The 17,542-nt window shown below is 40.1% G+C and overlaps 1 protein-coding gene across 3 annotated transcripts in view; it reads left to right on the top strand.

The window, feature by feature from the left end:
- UGDH (UDP-glucose 6-dehydrogenase) overlaps positions 1-17,542 on the top strand; it is a 35,107-nt gene that overhangs the window by 14,870 nt on the left and 2,695 nt on the right. For 2 of the 3 annotated variants that reach the window (XM_080796751.1, XM_080796753.1), the window contains 9 exons: positions 3,087-3,188; positions 6,554-6,754; positions 6,864-7,061; positions 8,119-8,266; positions 11,107-11,201; positions 13,710-13,840; positions 14,060-14,193; positions 15,384-15,475; positions 15,594-15,704. In XM_080796751.1, the coding sequence (XP_080652877.1) occupies positions 3,087-3,188; positions 6,554-6,754; positions 6,864-7,061; positions 8,119-8,266; positions 11,107-11,201; positions 13,710-13,840; positions 14,060-14,193; positions 15,384-15,475; positions 15,594-15,704 (1,212 nt within the window). Of the gene's footprint in view, positions 1-3,086; positions 3,189-6,553; positions 6,755-6,863; positions 7,066-8,118; positions 8,267-11,106; positions 11,202-13,709; positions 13,841-14,059; positions 14,194-15,383; positions 15,476-15,593; positions 15,705-17,542 lie in introns of all 3 variants that reach the window. The other variant, XM_080796752.1, reaches the window with a different exon arrangement.

Raw genomic sequence — 17,542 nt, 5'->3', positions numbered from 1 at the left:
TGAGTATGTTCAAAACTAAGATCACCAACTACATGGAGAAGAAAAGGTCAAAGTGTAAGAAGAGGCTAATTGATGGAATGAAGTCCAGAAAGATAGCAAAAGGATGGAACCGAAAGCAGAAGTAGAAGGATTGGCCTTGAAAGCCTCTTCTTTGGGGACTGGAGGAAAGTAAACAAGAATGGAAAAAGATATAGACAGTTTTGTTGGTGGGGACGTGAAAGAAGGGTGACTGACATATTGGCAATTTCAGTTGTCTGTAAATAGGAGGTAAGATATTTTGAAGAAGATAAAAGGGGTAATGTTGGGTCGAGGACTTGCAAATAGTGGAGGTTCAGAGCAATAATCCCAGAATAGAGAGGACAAAGTAAAAAGATTATCAGGTCACAATGGAAACCCAGCTAAATATACTTAGGGTCCATGAGCTTGTGTTTATTGTGGTTCTTTCTAATCTAATATGTTTATATTTCATGGGCCAAAACTATATGAATAAAAAAATAGTCATTTTTACTGCCAGAAAAGGAAATAGTAATGACCATCACATAAAATATGGTAACAAGATACTAAAGTGTTTACTCAGAAAATACTATAGTAGAAAGTGTTAATATTTATTTACCTTTAAGGATTTTATTTATTTGTCAAAGAGAGAGAAAATAAGCAAGGGGAGCAGCAGGCAGAGGGAGAAGCAGGCTCGCAGCAGGGAGCCCGATGTGGGACTCGATTCCAGGACCCTGGGATCATGACCTGAGCTGAAGGGAGATGCTTAACCAGCTGAGCCACCCAGGCATCCCAGAAAGTGTTAATATTTAACAATTAAATCATTTTAATTTGTATTACGATATTTTCTGAATAGTCACTGGTTTTCTTGTTAACTTTGTAACAATTTAATAGCTACTTGTTAAAAAGCAAAATGGATAATTTGCTTTACTCTTTCTGAATAAAATGAAAGATAATATTACCCTGGGAAAGGGTTTGAGTTCTTCCGTAAAATTACCCTATAAATTCTCAATACTAATTGTGATAATTATATAATGAATTTAATAAGACGTAGGACCTATAGTATTAACTACTTTTGCATCAGTTTTGGAGATGTACAAATATCCCATTGATTTTAACAGAATAATATAGCTGTTTGTTTTGAGGTGTCATTAAGGCTTAGTTAGTATAAATCCCGCATTGCTCTGATTTTAGGTTACTTTAATTTAAATATTAGAGGATTATATATAAGACTAAATTCAATCTTCTCTGCAAAATCGCTACTCTATAACCTTTCACCCTCATTTTCTAGAACCAGGGAAATCGTTTCAATGATGGCTGCACTCCCTGCTCAGCAGGGAGTCTGTTTCTCTCTCTCTCTCTGCCCTTCCCCCCATGTTCTCTCTCTCTCTCTCTCTCTCTCTCTCTGTCTCTCACACACACACAAATAAATACAATCTTTAAAAAAAAGATAATAATTATTTTAAAAACGTAAGCATGTCACCTGGGTTGCCTGGGTGGCTCAGTTGGTTAAGCATCTAACTCTTGATTTCTGTCAGGTCATGATCTCGGGGTCTTGGGATGGAGCCCAATGTGGGGCTCTGCCCTCTGCGTGGAGTCTGCCGGAGATTCTTTCTCTCCTTTTCACTATGCCCTTTCCCTGCTTGCTTGCTCTCCCTCATGTGAGCGCCCCCTCTCTCTGTCTAAATAAATAAATAAAATCTTAAGAAAAAAAAAAAAGTAGGGGCACCTGGGTGGCTCAGTGGGTTAAAGCCTCTGCCTTCGGCTCAGGTCATGATCTCAGGGTCCTGGGATCGAGCCCCACATTGGACTCTCTGCTCAGCAGGGAGCCTGCTTCCTCCTCTCTCTCTGCCTGCCTCTCTGCCTACCTGTGATATCTGTCTGTCAAATAAATAAATAAAATCTTAAATAAATGTTTTTATAAAAAAAGTAAGCATGTTACTATTGTTACTACTACACATTTTAAGAACAGTTTCTTAGTATCAAGAATTCTTATCCTTGTCTTTCTTCCCGTAGTTTATTTGAATCAGAATCCAGGTAACATCCATACACTGCAATAGATTTGTATCACTTGTATCTTTTAAGACCATAGTATTTTAATCTCTCTTTCTTTGTTTTTCTCTTCAGTTTATTTGTTGAAGAAACCAGGTTGTTTATTCTATAGAAATTCTCAGTCTGGGTTTTGCTGATTGGACTAATCTAAGCAGATTTAGATCTGATTTTTTTTTTTTCCTTTTCTTTCCTCCCTCCCTTCCTTCCTTTTTTTTTTTTCCAAGAATACTTGTTAGGTGGTTTTGTACACCCCAGTATCCTTTTTTCTTTCTTTCTTTTTTTTTTTTTTTAAAGATTTCATTTATTTATCTGGAAATATAGAGAGAGAGCACAAGTAGGGGGGCAGCAGGCAGAGGGAGAGAGAAGCAGGCTTCCCGCTGAGCAGGGAGCCCCATGCGGGGCTCGATCCCAGGACCCTGAGATCATGACCTGAGCCGAAAGCAGAGGCTTAACCCACTGAGCCACCCAGGCGCCCCACAGCTCAGTATTCCTAACTATATTTCCTGTTACAGTGTATGGGAAAAGTAATAAAATTTTCAGTTAAAGTTTTTCTTACATTAGGACTTAGAAAAAATATGTATTTAGATATGCATAGAGTAGATGTTAACTGTTTGACAACGGGTTGTGTGACTTGAATTCTTGGGGGTAAAACCTTGCATTCATGATGATGATGCAAAATCAAACGTTTGCTTGAAATCACAGAAGACCTTGAATTTTTCTGATAATTGCATTGATACTCAGTTAATTATTAACTCTTATGAAACAATCAGGCACATGGTAAACAATGACACAGTAAAACGACCTGGTGCTTTTATTGTGGCTAAGTCAATTTTGCTCTATTTAGTATTGTTACATAATGTACACTTTTGGCCTTTGGTGTATGATCTTAGATTTTTCTACAGAGGTGTTATTTGAGAGCAAGTCTAGACCTTTAAATTGCAGTATAACTTTCTCCTTTAACAAAGGTAATTCTGTACTATTAGGTTATCTCATAAGACTGGTAAGCTGTATATACAACTCTTTTTCTTTTTTCTTTTTAGCCAGGACTGAAAGAAGTGGTAGAATCCTGTCGAGGAAAAAATCTGTTTTTTTCTACCAATATTGATGATGCCATTAAAGAAGCTGATCTTGTATTTATTTCTGTAAGTATTTTCGTTGGCTGTATGAGTTTTAATGTATTCTTTTCTATATGGCTGTTTCATTGTATTTGGGTAGTCATCTATCGGTATCAAGCCACATCATTACTTAGCATAGAGTTGTGCTATTGAATTTTGGTTGTCACTTTGTCCAACACTTCATCGTACCCCATAATCACCTGGCCAAATATATCACTGATCATTGAAAAAATAAATTCAGAGACAGGTCTAGTCTGGGATCTAGAATTAATAAGCGCGCTGGTTAGAGCTCATGTGGTAACGGTATACATATTTCATCATTTCTTGTTTCAGCCACTGCTTGGTGGGAAGTGAGGTAAAGAGAATCAGCTAAAGCATGTGTGCAAATTTATAGGCATCTCTTATCTAGATGAATTATGTTCTAGAAGTCATGTGATTTCTTGTTTTTTTAAATTTTTAAAAAAGATTTCATTTTTAAGTGATCTCTATCCCTAACATGGGGCTCGAACTTGTGGCCCTGTGATCAGGAGTCTCCTGCTCTGCTGAGCCAGCCAGCTGTGGCAGGAGAAGTCAGTTTAAATGAACTCTTTGCAGTTTGGCTTGTGTTGGGTTATAGGCTAGTCCACAGGCACCTTTGGTAATATGGCTAACCTTGTTGGACCTTTGTAATGAAAAAATAGAGCCAATGCTTGGGAGTAAACTCTGATAATCTAATATTCAAACCAAGGTAACTTCTTGCTGTCCTCGTAGCCATTTGCTCAAATATTCTGTGTAATAGTATAATGATCACCAGTATGTGGTTGAACTAGGGTGTTCTATGACTCAAGACCTTTAGGGCCTTAAAGAATAAAGGGAAAGTCAGTGGCGTGGGCTTTGACTGAGTCCCATGAACTAATGGAAAGAAATATCATAGGGCCCTAGAGGGTAAATGTTGTTGAATTGATTATGCATGTTTAATGATTATATGTTGTTGAATTAGGGGTTGCTTCTGACTGATGAGACAATTTCGGCATTCTTAATTACTTCAGAAAAATTGGTACAGCTTCTGTGACTCGCCTACCCATCCTCTACTTAAGCTTGGAGAAGGTTAAGAAGCAAGGCATAGAAAATGAGAAAAGGGGGCACCTGGGTGGCTCAGTGGGTTAAAGCCTCTGCCTTCGGCTCACGTCATGATCCCAGGGTCCTGGGATCGAGCCCTGCATCAGGCTCTCTGCTCGGCAGGGAGCCTGCTTCTCCCTCTCTCTCTGCCTGCCTCTCTGCCTACTCATGATCTCTGTCTGTCAAATAAATAAATAAAATCTTTAAAAAAGAAAGAAAATGAGAAAAGATTTTGGGGTAGCTGGGTACTTGGAGAAAATCACGAAGTTATCTTAGTCCAACTTCTGGATAACCAGAGTCTGGAATGGGAGTAGGGGAATTTTCTGTTAAAAAAAAAAAAAAATATATATATATATATATATATGTGTGTGTGTGTGTGTGTGTGTGTGTGTATTTATTTAAAAGGATCTATTCTAAGGCAGTAGAGTCCACTTTAGGGTGGTCTGGCCAGACAGCTAATTTTACACTTGCCTCTCTGTGGATCTAGCCTGAGCTGCCCTGGATCTTTCTTAGCTATTACTTTGCATACCTGTTATGGTAATTTATTACTGTATAACTCACACCTACTTCTCTTTATTCTCTGGATCAGCTTTTTAGGATTTATTTGTTGTCTGCTTTTCATTATGGAAAATATCAAATTCATACAAGAGATGGAGACAATAATATAATGAATTCTATTTACCCATTCTCCACTGTCAGCAGTTACCATGGCTGATCTTGCTTCATTTACTACTTCTCTCCCTTTCCTCCTACCCCAGGCTAATTTTAGGCATATTCTAGGTAGGAACAGTTGTATATGAATCAGTGTGCAAATTGTTCTCTTCAGAGCACCTGTATGAGGGGAAGCCGTCTGATCCTCTATCATTTTTAGCATGTTCCGCCTTATCCTGTTAGCAGTCTTGGCCCTTCTGGGCTCTGGTGAACGCTGACTTCCATGTCTAAGGCTTTTCCTAAGTCGTTCCATGCAAATAAACAACTTTTGTTCTCCGGATTTTCACACCTCAACACAGTCTTTAAGTTTTGATTTATTTTGGCTTGCTTCCTTTTTTTAGTCCCCCATTAGGTTATAAGCTTGTCAAGAGATGAGAACTGGTACCACTAATTACTGGTTCAAAAACTCTTCTTGTGTAAGGGACACCTGGCTGATTAAGTGGTAGAGCATAAGACTCAGTCTTAGGGTCCTGAGTTCAAGCCCCACGTTGGGCATGGAGCCTGCTTAAACACACACACACACACACACACACACACACCCCATACTCTCTCTTCCTCTTCAGAATTTTGGGCTTTCTGGAGTGCTTTGATTTTTACCAAAGCATTATAAAACCCACATGTTAGATTTTAGGGAGCATGCTGTCCTCATTTTCCAATGAGGTAGTTGAAACAAAGGCAGCTACACTTCTCCAAGGTTACATGGTACAGCTAAGCCAAAAGGAAATGCCTAGACTCTGGACTCATGATTTCTTTTTTTTTCTGTTTGATAGTTGTCTGCATAGTATTGTGAGTCCTAAAGATGCTAGATAATGTCTCACTTTAATGAGCTAAGAAAGCATTTGTGAATGATACCGCAAATACTTTTGAAAAGCTATTGATATCGGCCTATTAGAAAGGAGGCTAGAAAAGGTTTTAAAGACCTGGATAAAATATTACATACAATAAAGAGGAAAGGAAACTTACATTTCATTTCAGCCTATGAACTCCTTGAGGACAGGAACAGTCTCATTCATCTTTGTATCTCTAGGGCTTAGCTTGGAAGCTGCCTGCCTGGGTATCTATCATTATATAGGAGCTTCTTTTTTTTTTTTTTTTTTTTTTTTTTTTTTTTTTTTTTTTTTAAAGATTTATTTATTTATTTGACATACAGAGATCACAAGTAGGCAGAGAGGCAGGCAGCGAGAGAGAGAGGAGGAAGCAGGCTCCCCGCTGAGCAGAGAGCCCGATGCGGGGCTCGATCCCAGGACCCTGGGATCATGACCTGAGCCGAAGGCAGAGGCTTTAACCCACTGAGCCACCCAGGCGCCCCTATATAGGAGCTTCTTAACAAAAAATTGTTGAACGAGTTCCCCAGATGCTTCAGGCTGTTCTGTCTGATGATTATATTATTAAAATGTATCATTTCCATGAAACTAATAGGGGGCTAAATGTAAGCTAATGATGATAGTTAGCTTCCCGCTTAACTAGTTAACTGATGGCTTGAGGTTCATCTTGAAATCACTGAATCTCTCGTGGATATTTTCTTTCTTTTTTTTTTTTTTCTCATGGATATTTTCATTCATAATCCCATATGCTTTCATCAGGTGAACACTCCAACAAAAACCTATGGAATGGGGAAAGGTCGCGCGGCAGACCTGAAGTATATCGAGGCTTGTGCCAGACGCATTGTGCAAAACTCACACGGGTACAAAATTGTGACGGAGAAAAGCACAGTTCCAGTGCGGGCAGCAGAAAGTATTCGTCGAATATTTGATGCAAACACAAAACCCAACTTGAATTTACAGGTATAAACAAAGGCAGCCCTGGAACCTGATTCTTACATAAATATTGATGCCTTATAGTCGCTCCGGGTTAATTCTAAGTTTGAAACTTGACTCTGCGTTGGGATTCTAGGTGCTGTCCAACCCTGAGTTCTTGGCGGAAGGAACAGCCATCAAGGACCTGAAGAACCCGGACAGAGTGCTGATTGGAGGGGATGAAACCCCCGAGGGCCAGAGGGCCGTGCAGGCACTGTGTGCTGTGTACGAGCACTGGGTTCCCAGAGAAAAGATCATCACCACTAATACTTGGTCTTCAGAACTTTCCAAACTGGTTGGTACACAACGTTCAACCCTCCATGAAATACAAAGCTAAGGACTAATTTCTCTTAAGCCTAATAAGCCACACAGGTACCTTCTTGTTCATTGTGAAATAATTTTCACAAGGGAAATCAAATATCACAGTATAAAATGTTCTGGAAAATTCTAAAATTTTTTTTAAGGTTTTATTTATTTATTTGACACAGAGAGAGATCACAAGTAGGCAGAGAGGCAGGCAGAGAGAGAGGGGGAAGCAGGCTCCATGCTGAGCAGAGAGCCCCATGCGGGGCTTGATCCCAGGACCCTGAGATCATGACCTGACCGAAGGCAGAGGCTTTAACCCACTGAGCCACCCAGGTGCCCCAAATTCTAACTTTTTAATAAAATGTAACATAAAATGAAGAGTACATTAAAAATAGTAGTTTTTAATGGGGCTCCTGGGTGCCTCAGTTGGTTGAGTGTCTGATTCTTGATTTCAGCTCAGGTCATGGATCTCAGGTCATGGGATCCAGCCCTGAGTCAGGTTCTGTGCTCAGTGGGGAGTTGGCTTGAGATTCTCTCTCTCCTGCTCTCTCTGCCTCCCCCACCCCTGCGCTGGCTTGCTCCCTCTCTCTTTCTCTCTCTCTCAAATAAATCTTTAAAAAGGAAATAGTTTTTAAAATCACTTTCTATTTTTAATCCTAATATTAATCTTCTTTCTTCTCTAATTTAAAACATTTTCCTTGGGATGCCTGGATGGTTTGGTCAGTTAAGCATCTGCCTTTGGCTCAGGTCACGATCTCAGGGTCCTGGGATGAAGTCCTGTGTCCAGCTCCCTGCTCAGTGGAGATCCTGCATCTCCCTGCTTGTGCTCGCTCTTTCTCTCTCTGACAAATAAATAAATAATCTTTAAAAAAAAAACAAAAAACAAATTTTCCTTTACCAACACATCCATAGCCTCCTCAAATTGAGCCCATTAGTAACTTCTCTATCTCCCTCAGTAATTATATCAACTCGATGAAATATAATCCTAACATAGAAAATTGCTATTTTAACTCATCGTACTTTTCCTTTCTTTTTTCCCCCCAAAGGCAGCAAATGCTTTTCTTGCCCAGAGGATCAGCAGCATTAACTCCATTAGTGCTCTCTGTGAAGCCACAGGGGCTGATGTAGAAGAAGTGGCAACAGCCATTGGAATGGACCAGAGAATTGGAAATAAGTTTCTGAAAGCCAGTGTTGGTAAATTGAAATGTTTCTGTACATAAAGAGGGTTCCTTTGGCTAGGTCTCTAACTTTAAGGACGTCTTTGCATAATTTAATGCACTTAGAGTAATGATTCCATGACATGTGTAGCCTTCAGCCTGTCGAGAACTTGCCAAGTGAAGCGATAATTAAGCTTACATTATTTTTATAATTACTGATTGATTAGTAAGACAAGCATAGTTTGCCGTTTTAGGAGGATTAATTAATATTTAGTTAGAACATTTAGGAAGAGTAAGTTGGGGAGACAACATAGGAAATAATTCAATACCTTACTGAAATAAACAGGAAGAAAATTCCCTATCATTTGCTTTGCCTACTAATATGTACTTTCAGAAATGTGGCCTTGGTGAAATACAGTTGGTCCTCATTATTTGCCAGGTCTGTACGTATGAATTATCCTACTTGCTAAAGCTTATTTGTAATCCCTAAATCAGTGCTTATAGTGCTTTCGTGGTCATTTGTAGACACGGAGAGCAGCAAAAAAATTGAGTCACCAACACAGACTTTCCCAGCTGAATTTGTGTCACGTGGTGCACTTGTTTTCTGGTTTCAGCTCCCATTCTGTAAACAAGTGCTCTTTTTGTATTCTACTTCATGCCACATTTTTTACATTTTTGTGTTTTTTGGTGGTGATTTCACTTTTTTAAATGGCCCCCAGGCATATTGCGTGCCACGTGCTAGTGCTCGCTAGTGTTCTGAAATGCCAGGAGCCTGTGATGTGTGCCCCTCCCACAAAATACCTGGGGTTAGAGCAGATTTATTCAGGCATGAGTTCGAGTGCATCAAGATATATTAAATAAGGTGTCTTTAAACAAACAAAAATAAGAACAGGGGTGCCTGGCTGGCTCAATTGGTAGAACATGCAGTTCTTGTCCTCTGGGTCATGAGTTTGAGCCTCACATTGGGGGTAGAGATTATTTTAAAAAATAAAAAAGCAAGACAAAATGATTATGTATCAACAAAACTAAAATACAACCTACTGAATGGGAGAAGATATTTGCTAATGACATATCCGATAAATAGTACCTAAAATATATAAAGGGGGCACCTGAGCAGCTCAGTGGGTTAAGCATCTGCCTTTGGCTCAGGTCATGTTTTCAGGGTCCTGGGATCGAACTCCTCATCGGGCTCTCTGCTCAGTGGGGAGCCTGCTTCCCCTTCTCTCTCTATGACTGCCTCTCTGCCTACTTGTGATCTCTCTTTCTCTGTCAAATAAATAAATAAAATCTCTTTAAAAAGTAAATAAATAAAAAATATAAAGAACTTTTATAGCTCAACACCCAAAAAACTAAATAATCCAATAAAAAATGGTTAGAGGGCACCTGCCTGGCTCAGTTCATAGAACATGCAACTCTTGATCTCAGGGTCATGCGTTCAAGTTGCATTCTGGGTATAGAACTTTAAAAAAGGGTGCGGGTAGAAGACATGAACAAACATTCCTCCGAAGAAGACATACAGATGGCCAACAGACACATGAAAACATCACTCAATATCAGGGAAATACAAATCAAAACCACAATGAGAAATCACCTCACACCTGTCAGAATGGTTAAAACCAACAACACAGGAAACAACAAGGTTGGTGAGGATGTGGAGAAAAAGGAATCCTCATGCTTTGTTGGTGGGTATGCAGCCACTCTGGAAAACAGTATGGAGGCTCCTCAAAAATTAAAAATAGAAATACCGTATGGTCCAGTAACTCCACTACTGGATATTTACCCAGAGAATACAAAAACTCTGGAAAAGATACATGCACCCCTATGTTTATTTTTATGAACATTATTTACAATAGGCAAGATAGGGAGGCAACCCAAGTGTCCACTGACAGGTGAATGGGTAAGGAAGACGGGGTATATATACACAATGGGCTATTACTCAGCCATAAAAAAGAATGAAACGATGCTATTTGCACCAACAGGAAGGGATCTAGAGAGAATAATGCTAGAGAAATAAGTCAGTCAGAAAAACAAATACCAAGTGATTTCACTCATATATGGAATTTAAGAAACAACAAGCAAAGGAGAAAAGAGACAAACCAACATACAGACTCTTAACTATGGAGAAAATACTGTTCTTGCCAGAGGGGAAGGGGGGGATGGGGGAAACAGGTGATAGGGATTAAAGACTTAGCCATGGCTATTTTATTACATATTGTCCGACTGCTTTTGAGCTGCAAAGGCAGAGTTATATAGTTGTGCTCACGAAGGCTAAAATATTTACAGTTTGTCCCATAAAAGTTTACTAGCCCTGTGCTAAAGTAAGAGATGTGGGGCAGTGATACTAGATAAATGAGAAATAAAATAGAAAATGTAGCCATAATAAAACATTAACTAGAAGATTATCTGGAAATTATTTATAGAGTTTATTAGTTGCTTGAAGATTTCACACAATCTCCAAATCCACTAAATTTCCGACATCTGAATTTTATTATTAAAAATTCTAGGGGCGCCTGTGTGACTCTGTTGGTTAAGTGTCTGACCCTTGATTTCCAGTTAGGTCGTGATCTCAGGTTTGTGAGATCCGCACTGGGCATGGAACCTGCTTAAGAGTCTCTCCCTCTCCCTCTGACTCTCCCATCCTTCCCCTCTCTCTAAAAAAGAAAAAAGAAAAAAATCCTGGCCTAGGGCCATCTGGCTGGCAGATTCAGTAGAGCATGTGACTCTTGATCTCGGGGTTGTGAGTTCGAGACCCATGTGTGGTATGGAGTTTACTTAGAAAAAACATTCTAGCGTAGGACCTCAAATTTAGTATGACAGATTTGTCACGTGATTCAGTCATGGTTCTTAAATGAAAATATTGCCACTTTTTTTCTTCAGGTTTTGGTGGAAGCTGCTTTCAGAAAGATGTTCTGAATTTGGTTTATCTCTGCGAGGCTCTGAATTTGCCTGAAGTAGCACGTTATTGGCAGCAGGTATTAATCTTAATAGCCAACAACTTTTGATTAACTTCTAATTAAAACATGTCACCCTTTGTCTGTAAAATGTTTCTGATAGGATTTATTTACTCCAGGAACTCATGTCTCATTCTTTTCATTTATGTTAGCTTTATTTATTAGTCTTCTGTGTTTTTGATTTGCCTTTTTTGCTAATGAACTCTGGTGGAAATTTCTGGTAAATCTTATTTCTTCTAGTTTTATAACGAGTTCGCTCCCAGAGTAAAGCACGAACTATTATTCTTTTTGTGGGGGAAGGGGCAGAGGGAGAAGATGCCTAAGCCTGGAGCCCAGCGTGGGGCTTGATCTCATGACCCTGAGATCATGACCTGACCCAGTATCAAGAGTCAGATGCTTTTTTTTTTTTTTTTAAGATTTTATGTATTTATTTACTTTGACAGAGACACAGCGAGAGAGGGAACACAAGCAGGGGGAGTGGGAGAGAGAGAAGCAGGCTTCCCGCTGAGCAGGGAGCCCGATGCGGGGCTTGATCCCAGGACCCTGGGATCATGACCTGAGCTGAGGCAGATGCTCAACTATCGAACTGTCGAGCCACCCAGGAGCCCCTTCACATCTCTCTCTCTCTCTCTCTCTTTTTTTTTTAATTTATCAGTGGTGGGGGACGGGGAGCAACAGGAAAACTATTATTCTTAATTATAACTCTTTTGGGGCATCTTGGTGGCACAGTCAGTTAAGCATACAACTCTTGGTTTGGGATCGAGTCCCACCTCAGTCTCCACGTTTAGCATGGAGTCTGCTTGAGATTCTCTCCTCTGTCTGCCCCCTGCCCTGCACTCTCGCTCACTCTCTCTCTAAAATAGAAAAGTAAATCTTTTAAGAAAATAGAACTCTTCTGGGGTGCCTGGGTGGCTCAGTCAGTTGGACAGCTACCTTTGGCTCAGGTCATGATCCCAGGGTCATGGGATCAAACCTCACACGGGGCTCCCTGCTCAGCAGGGTGTCTGCTTCTCCCTCTGCCTCTGCTCCTCCCCCTGCTTGTGTGCTCTCACTCACTCTTTGTCTCAAATAAATAAATAAAATCTTTAAAAATAAATAAATAAAAGAATTTTTTTTAAAAAGACAAAAATTATAACTAGTTTCGATCTTAAAGACAGAAAATCAAAATAAAGGAAGAACCTGTATCATAATGCTTTCTAGTGGTTTGTGTGTGTTGATACCACTTTTGTCCTTTAGAGATTCACAGAGCTGAAATTAGAGACCCTTCCCAAACTGAAAATAGAGTTAACATTAATTGAGTGCTTTCTTTGAACCAGGCATTTTTTCTTTTTTTAGGTACTTTGCACGTAGTATTTCGTTTAGTCCTCATCACTAATATTATCCCCCATTTATAGGTGAGGAAACTGAGTCTTAGAGATGTTAAATAATTTGTCCAAGACACCAGCCAATATATATATATATATCTTCCCCAAAAGTTTTTCTGCAAGTTTATAGCTTTTTAGATTTCAGCAGTGGGTGAGAATATAGGAAAATGTACTTTTAAAGAAAAATATATAATGTAACAGTTTCACTCAATCCAGCGAGATGACTTTATCTTCCTGTCCATCGTGGCAAAAATGCAGATAAATGCTTGATTTTGGGGGTCTCATTTCCCAAGCTCTCAAATTTTGAGACAGCCCCTAAAAATCAGAGCCTTAAAAAAGTAAAAACCAGCCTCTTTCCTTATATTCATCTGGTCACGAATATGAAGATTGCTTTATAAACTTTTAGGCGAGTAAAGGATTAGGTGCTCAGAGACTTTTACACTTATAATAATATCTCTTTAAAAACTTTGCCAAGGGAGAGGGGCACCTGGGTAGCTCAGTTGGTTAAGCTTCTGACTCTTGATTTCGGCTCAGGTCATGATCTCAAGGTCATGAGATCGCATTAGGCCTGCTTAAGATTCTTTCTCTCCCCCTCTCCCTCCTTGCACACACTCCCTCTCTCTCAAAAAACCAGCAAGTTTGCCAAGGGTTAGTGGTATTTTGATTCATCTAGAGAGCAGCTGTAACTCTGTGCATTGTTCAGCTGTTCTCTGTCCACTTTCTACTCACTGGTGAGGGGTGACGGATGAGCATAGGAGGGGATGTTTTGGGATTGGATTGGTTACAGCTTTGCTTCCACAGGGTTTGGAGAAGTTGGCTAAGGAGAACACTTGTTTTCTATGTGCCTTTTTTAGGCTGTTTTTGAAGCTAGATCCCTAATGGGGTTGAAACTTAACTGTGTGCCCCATCTTTGTATCTATTCTATCCCAGATGGGTGCATGGAAAGTTAAGCCAAATGAAAATTTTCATGATGGTTTTAAGTGGTGGGGTGCTAATTTTTTTTTTTTTTAATCAATAGAGACTGAAGAGGTTGGTTAGTCTTTGCCCCCTGTTACTATTCATACAATAGTACTGTAAACTGTGAGCAGTGTATGGCGTAGGCCACTCCTCTTTTAACCACACTCATTATACAGGCAACATTGCATAACTGTACGTGTAATTTCAGGTTATAGATATGAATGACTACCAGAGAAGGAGGTTTGCTTCCCGGATTATAGACAGTTTGTTTAATACCGTAACTGATAAGAAGATAGCTATTTTGGGATTTGCATTCAAAAAGGACACCGGTGATACAAGGTACCAGTTCTTTAAAATATTTCAACGCCTTTGAGATTTTGATTTTTAATGGTAGATGTGTGTATGTGAAATATATGCATATATATTGAGTATGAAGAATAAAAATAAAGTGAACATCTGTATCCTCACAAGAGATAGAATCTTTCCTCTGTAAGCTTCTAGATTATTAGAATATATGCCATTTCTAAGCTTAGCAACACTGATTTTTTTTTCCTTCAGAGAATCTTCTAGTATATATATCAGCAAATATTTGATGGATGAAGGTGCACATCTCCATATATATGATCCCAAAGTACCAAGGGAACAAATAGTTGTGGATCTTTCTCACCCAGGAGTTTCCCAGGATGACCAAGGTAAGGCTTTGAGTCTCTCATGAGTCACTTTGAGTATGGACCCCAAAAACTGTTTGTTTTCTAGAAACCTTTGGTTGTTCTGTCATTGTGTGTGTGTGTGTGTTTTAATGAAATACTGTGTTTAAAAAATGTTTTCATTCCAGTATAGGTAACCTACAGTATTACAGTATTATTTTTGGTATTATTACAGTATTTGTTTCTGGTTTACAATATACTGATTCAATAATTCTGTACATTACTCAGTGCTCATCATGGTAAGTATTCTCTTTAAACCCCATCACATATTCACCCATCCCCCACCCGCCTCCCCTCTCATAACCTTAGTTTGTTCTCTATAGTTAAGAGTCTGTTTCTTGGGGCACCTGGGTGGCTCAGTGGGTTAAGTCTCTGCCTTCAGCTCAGGTCATGATCTCAGGTCCTGGGATCGAGCCCCACTTTGGGCTCTCTGCTCAGCAGGAAGCCTGCTTCCCCCTCTCTCTCTGCCTGCCTCTATGCCTACTTGTGATCTCTCTCTGTCTCTGCCAAGTAAATAAATAAAATCTTTTAAAAAATAAAGTCTGTTTCTTGGTTTGTCTCCCTTTCTCTCTTTTTTTTCCTTTGCTTGTTTGTTTTGTTTCTTGAATTCCACATGAGTGAAATCATATGGTACTTGTCTTTCTCTGACTGATTTGTTTCACTTGGCATAATACACTCTAGCTCCATCCATGTCATTGCAAATGGCAAGATTTCATTCTCTTTTATGGCTGAATAATATTCTATCGTGTGTGTGTGTGTGTGTGTGTGTGAGAGAGAGAGAGAGAGAGACATCTTCTTTATCCATTCATCTATTGTTAGACATTTGTGTTGCTTCCGTGGTTCTTCCACTTTTATCGTTGGTATGATAAATTAAGCTCTTAGACATTGCTCCATCAACTTTGATTTGACGTGATCGTCAGTGGGTTAGTCTAATGGGTTTTCCAACATATTCTGAAGAGCCCCAGAGGTTCCGAGGAGATACTGCTAGGGCAAGGATCAGGTGCTCCAGGCACCCACCATTGCTCTCATTCTCATTTCAACCAGAAATGAGTGACCAAAGAGGGTCATTCCACTTCTGTCAGACCCTCACTCTGCCTGCAATCCTACTATTAAAGTGCATAATTATAAACAACCCCTTTCTTATTGTCAGTTTCTTGTGGCTCTTGTTGTTATAGTGTCCCGGCTTGTGACCATTTCCAAGGACCCATACGAAGCATGTGATGGCGCCCATGCTGTGGTTATTTGCACAGAGTGGGACATGTTTAAGGTGAGGTGACAAAAGTCATATTAATGAAAATTTTAGAAGGATTCTGGTATCATTTGGGGTTGAATGTGTTCATGTGTATGTTCTAATTTTTTTTTTTTTTTTGCTTCTGTCTTTATAGGAACTGGATTATGAGCGCATTCATAAGAAAATGCTGAAGCCAGCCTTTATCTTTGATGGGCGGCGTGTCTTGGACGGGCTCCACAATGAGCTACAAACCATTGGCTTCCAGGTCATTATGATCCCAGATGGGTCTGGTTTTGTTTGCTTGGTCATTTGCTTTTTAGTGTGTTTGAGTTTTAGAATTGTAATATTTCCTACTTTAGCAATAACATAACTTGGGGCAACATGTTAGTTCTCTGGGAAATCTCTATGTGATTTCTGTAATTACTTTAGTCTCTCCTTGATTTGTGATCTAAAGATCATTTAGTATTTGTCTACCTTGCCTTACCTCATATAAAGATCAAGTAAGAAAATATACAAACTAAAAATTTTTTCAGGAAACTGGGTAGCAAACTGCCTTTGGCTCAGGTCATGTTCCTGGGGTCCTGGGATCTAGTCCTGCACTGGGCTCCCTGCTGAGCGGGGAGCCTGGTTCTTCCTCTTCCTCTGCCTGCTGCTCCCCCTGCTTGTGTTCTCTCTCTGTCAGATAAAAAACTAAAACCTTTGGGGCGCCTGGGTGGCTCAGTTGTTAACTGTCTGCCTTCAGCTCTGGTAATGATCCCGGGGTGCTGGGATTGAGCCCCGCATCGGGCTTCTTGCTTAGTGGGGAGCCTGCTTCCCCCCCCAACTCCCTCTGCCTGTGTTTCCTCTCTCGCTGTGTCTCTCTCTGTCAAATAAATAAAATCTCTTTTAAAAAAAAGAAAAGAAAGAAGAAAAGAAAACCTTAAAAAAATTAAAATATTTTAGAAAAAAAGTTAATTTTTTTCTTCCCAGAGCCACCCAGGCTGCTCTGTCAAACTGTCTGCAGCACACTGACCCCCTCAGAAGCCAGGTCTCTTATTCCTATATGAATGTTTTGAAAACTGCGAAATGGGGACACCTGGGTGGCTCAGTTGGTTAAGCATCTGCCTTCAGCTCAGGTCATGATCCTGGGGTCCTGGGATCAAGACCAACATCGGGCTCCTTGCTCAGCAGGGAGCCTGCCTCTCCCTCTCCCTCTGCCTGCCGCTCCCCCTGATTGTGCTATCTGACAAATAAATTAATAAAATCTTAAAAAAAAAAAAAGGCAAAACAAAACTGCAAGATGCAGTATATCGTCACATGTTGTACAGGATCCTGAACCGTCTGAGTGCTCAGCACTGTCCCAGCACCTGAGAGGTCTGAGTAAAAAGTATGGGAGCTTCCATGGGACTGGCCCTTTTTAATTAATTCCAAATTTGTCAATTAATTATGGAATGTTTAGAGAGCCGACAGTAACCCGAACAGTACATTCTATGTTGCATCAATTTCAATTTTCCCCGGGATCCCCAAGAGTATTAATAAGAAGGAGGTACTTTCCATTTCCTCAGAGCAGCGTGTATGTGGGGGCGGGAGGCTTGAGGGGAGGTTGTGGAGGATGAAGAAGTGTGCCAGGGGAGGGCAGTCAGTAGAGTCCTCGAGCAGAGCAGGGCGGGACAGGGCGCAGAGCTGGCTGTGCGCATCTGTTCAGTGCCAGCTGCCTCGGAGACATACCCCGATTGGGCCTTATCTGCAGCTTAGAAGATCTGATCTGGTTCTCATGACCTGTCACTGACTTTTGAAGATCCTTCCTACTTAGAATTCATTGCTCATTTCTCATTCATGAGGGATTCACTTGCAACCAGAAGCAGATGACATCCTTGTCTGTTAACACTCCACCAGAGACCCTGGGGATTCTTCTGTCCTGCCCCTCCTTAGTGAGTAACAACATGACTGCTTTTTCCAGTCATGACTTAAACTGAAGCAATGTTATTTTTTAAAGATGACTTCCAAAGCACAGACACATTTTCTCTTCTACTTTTATGACTCATCTAAGGGAGAAGAGATATAAAGATAGGTAGATTTAATGTGAGTTTGAGTTCTTATAAAAGTTAACTTCTTGTGGTAGGG

This window comes from Martes martes (assembly GCF_963455335.1).
Source record: "Martes martes genome assembly, chromosome: 2".
Lineage (NCBI taxonomy): Eukaryota > Metazoa > Chordata > Mammalia > Carnivora > Mustelidae > Martes > Martes martes.
The sequence above is the reverse complement of the archived record's forward strand: the minus strand, read 5'-3'. Positions and strand labels throughout refer to the sequence as shown.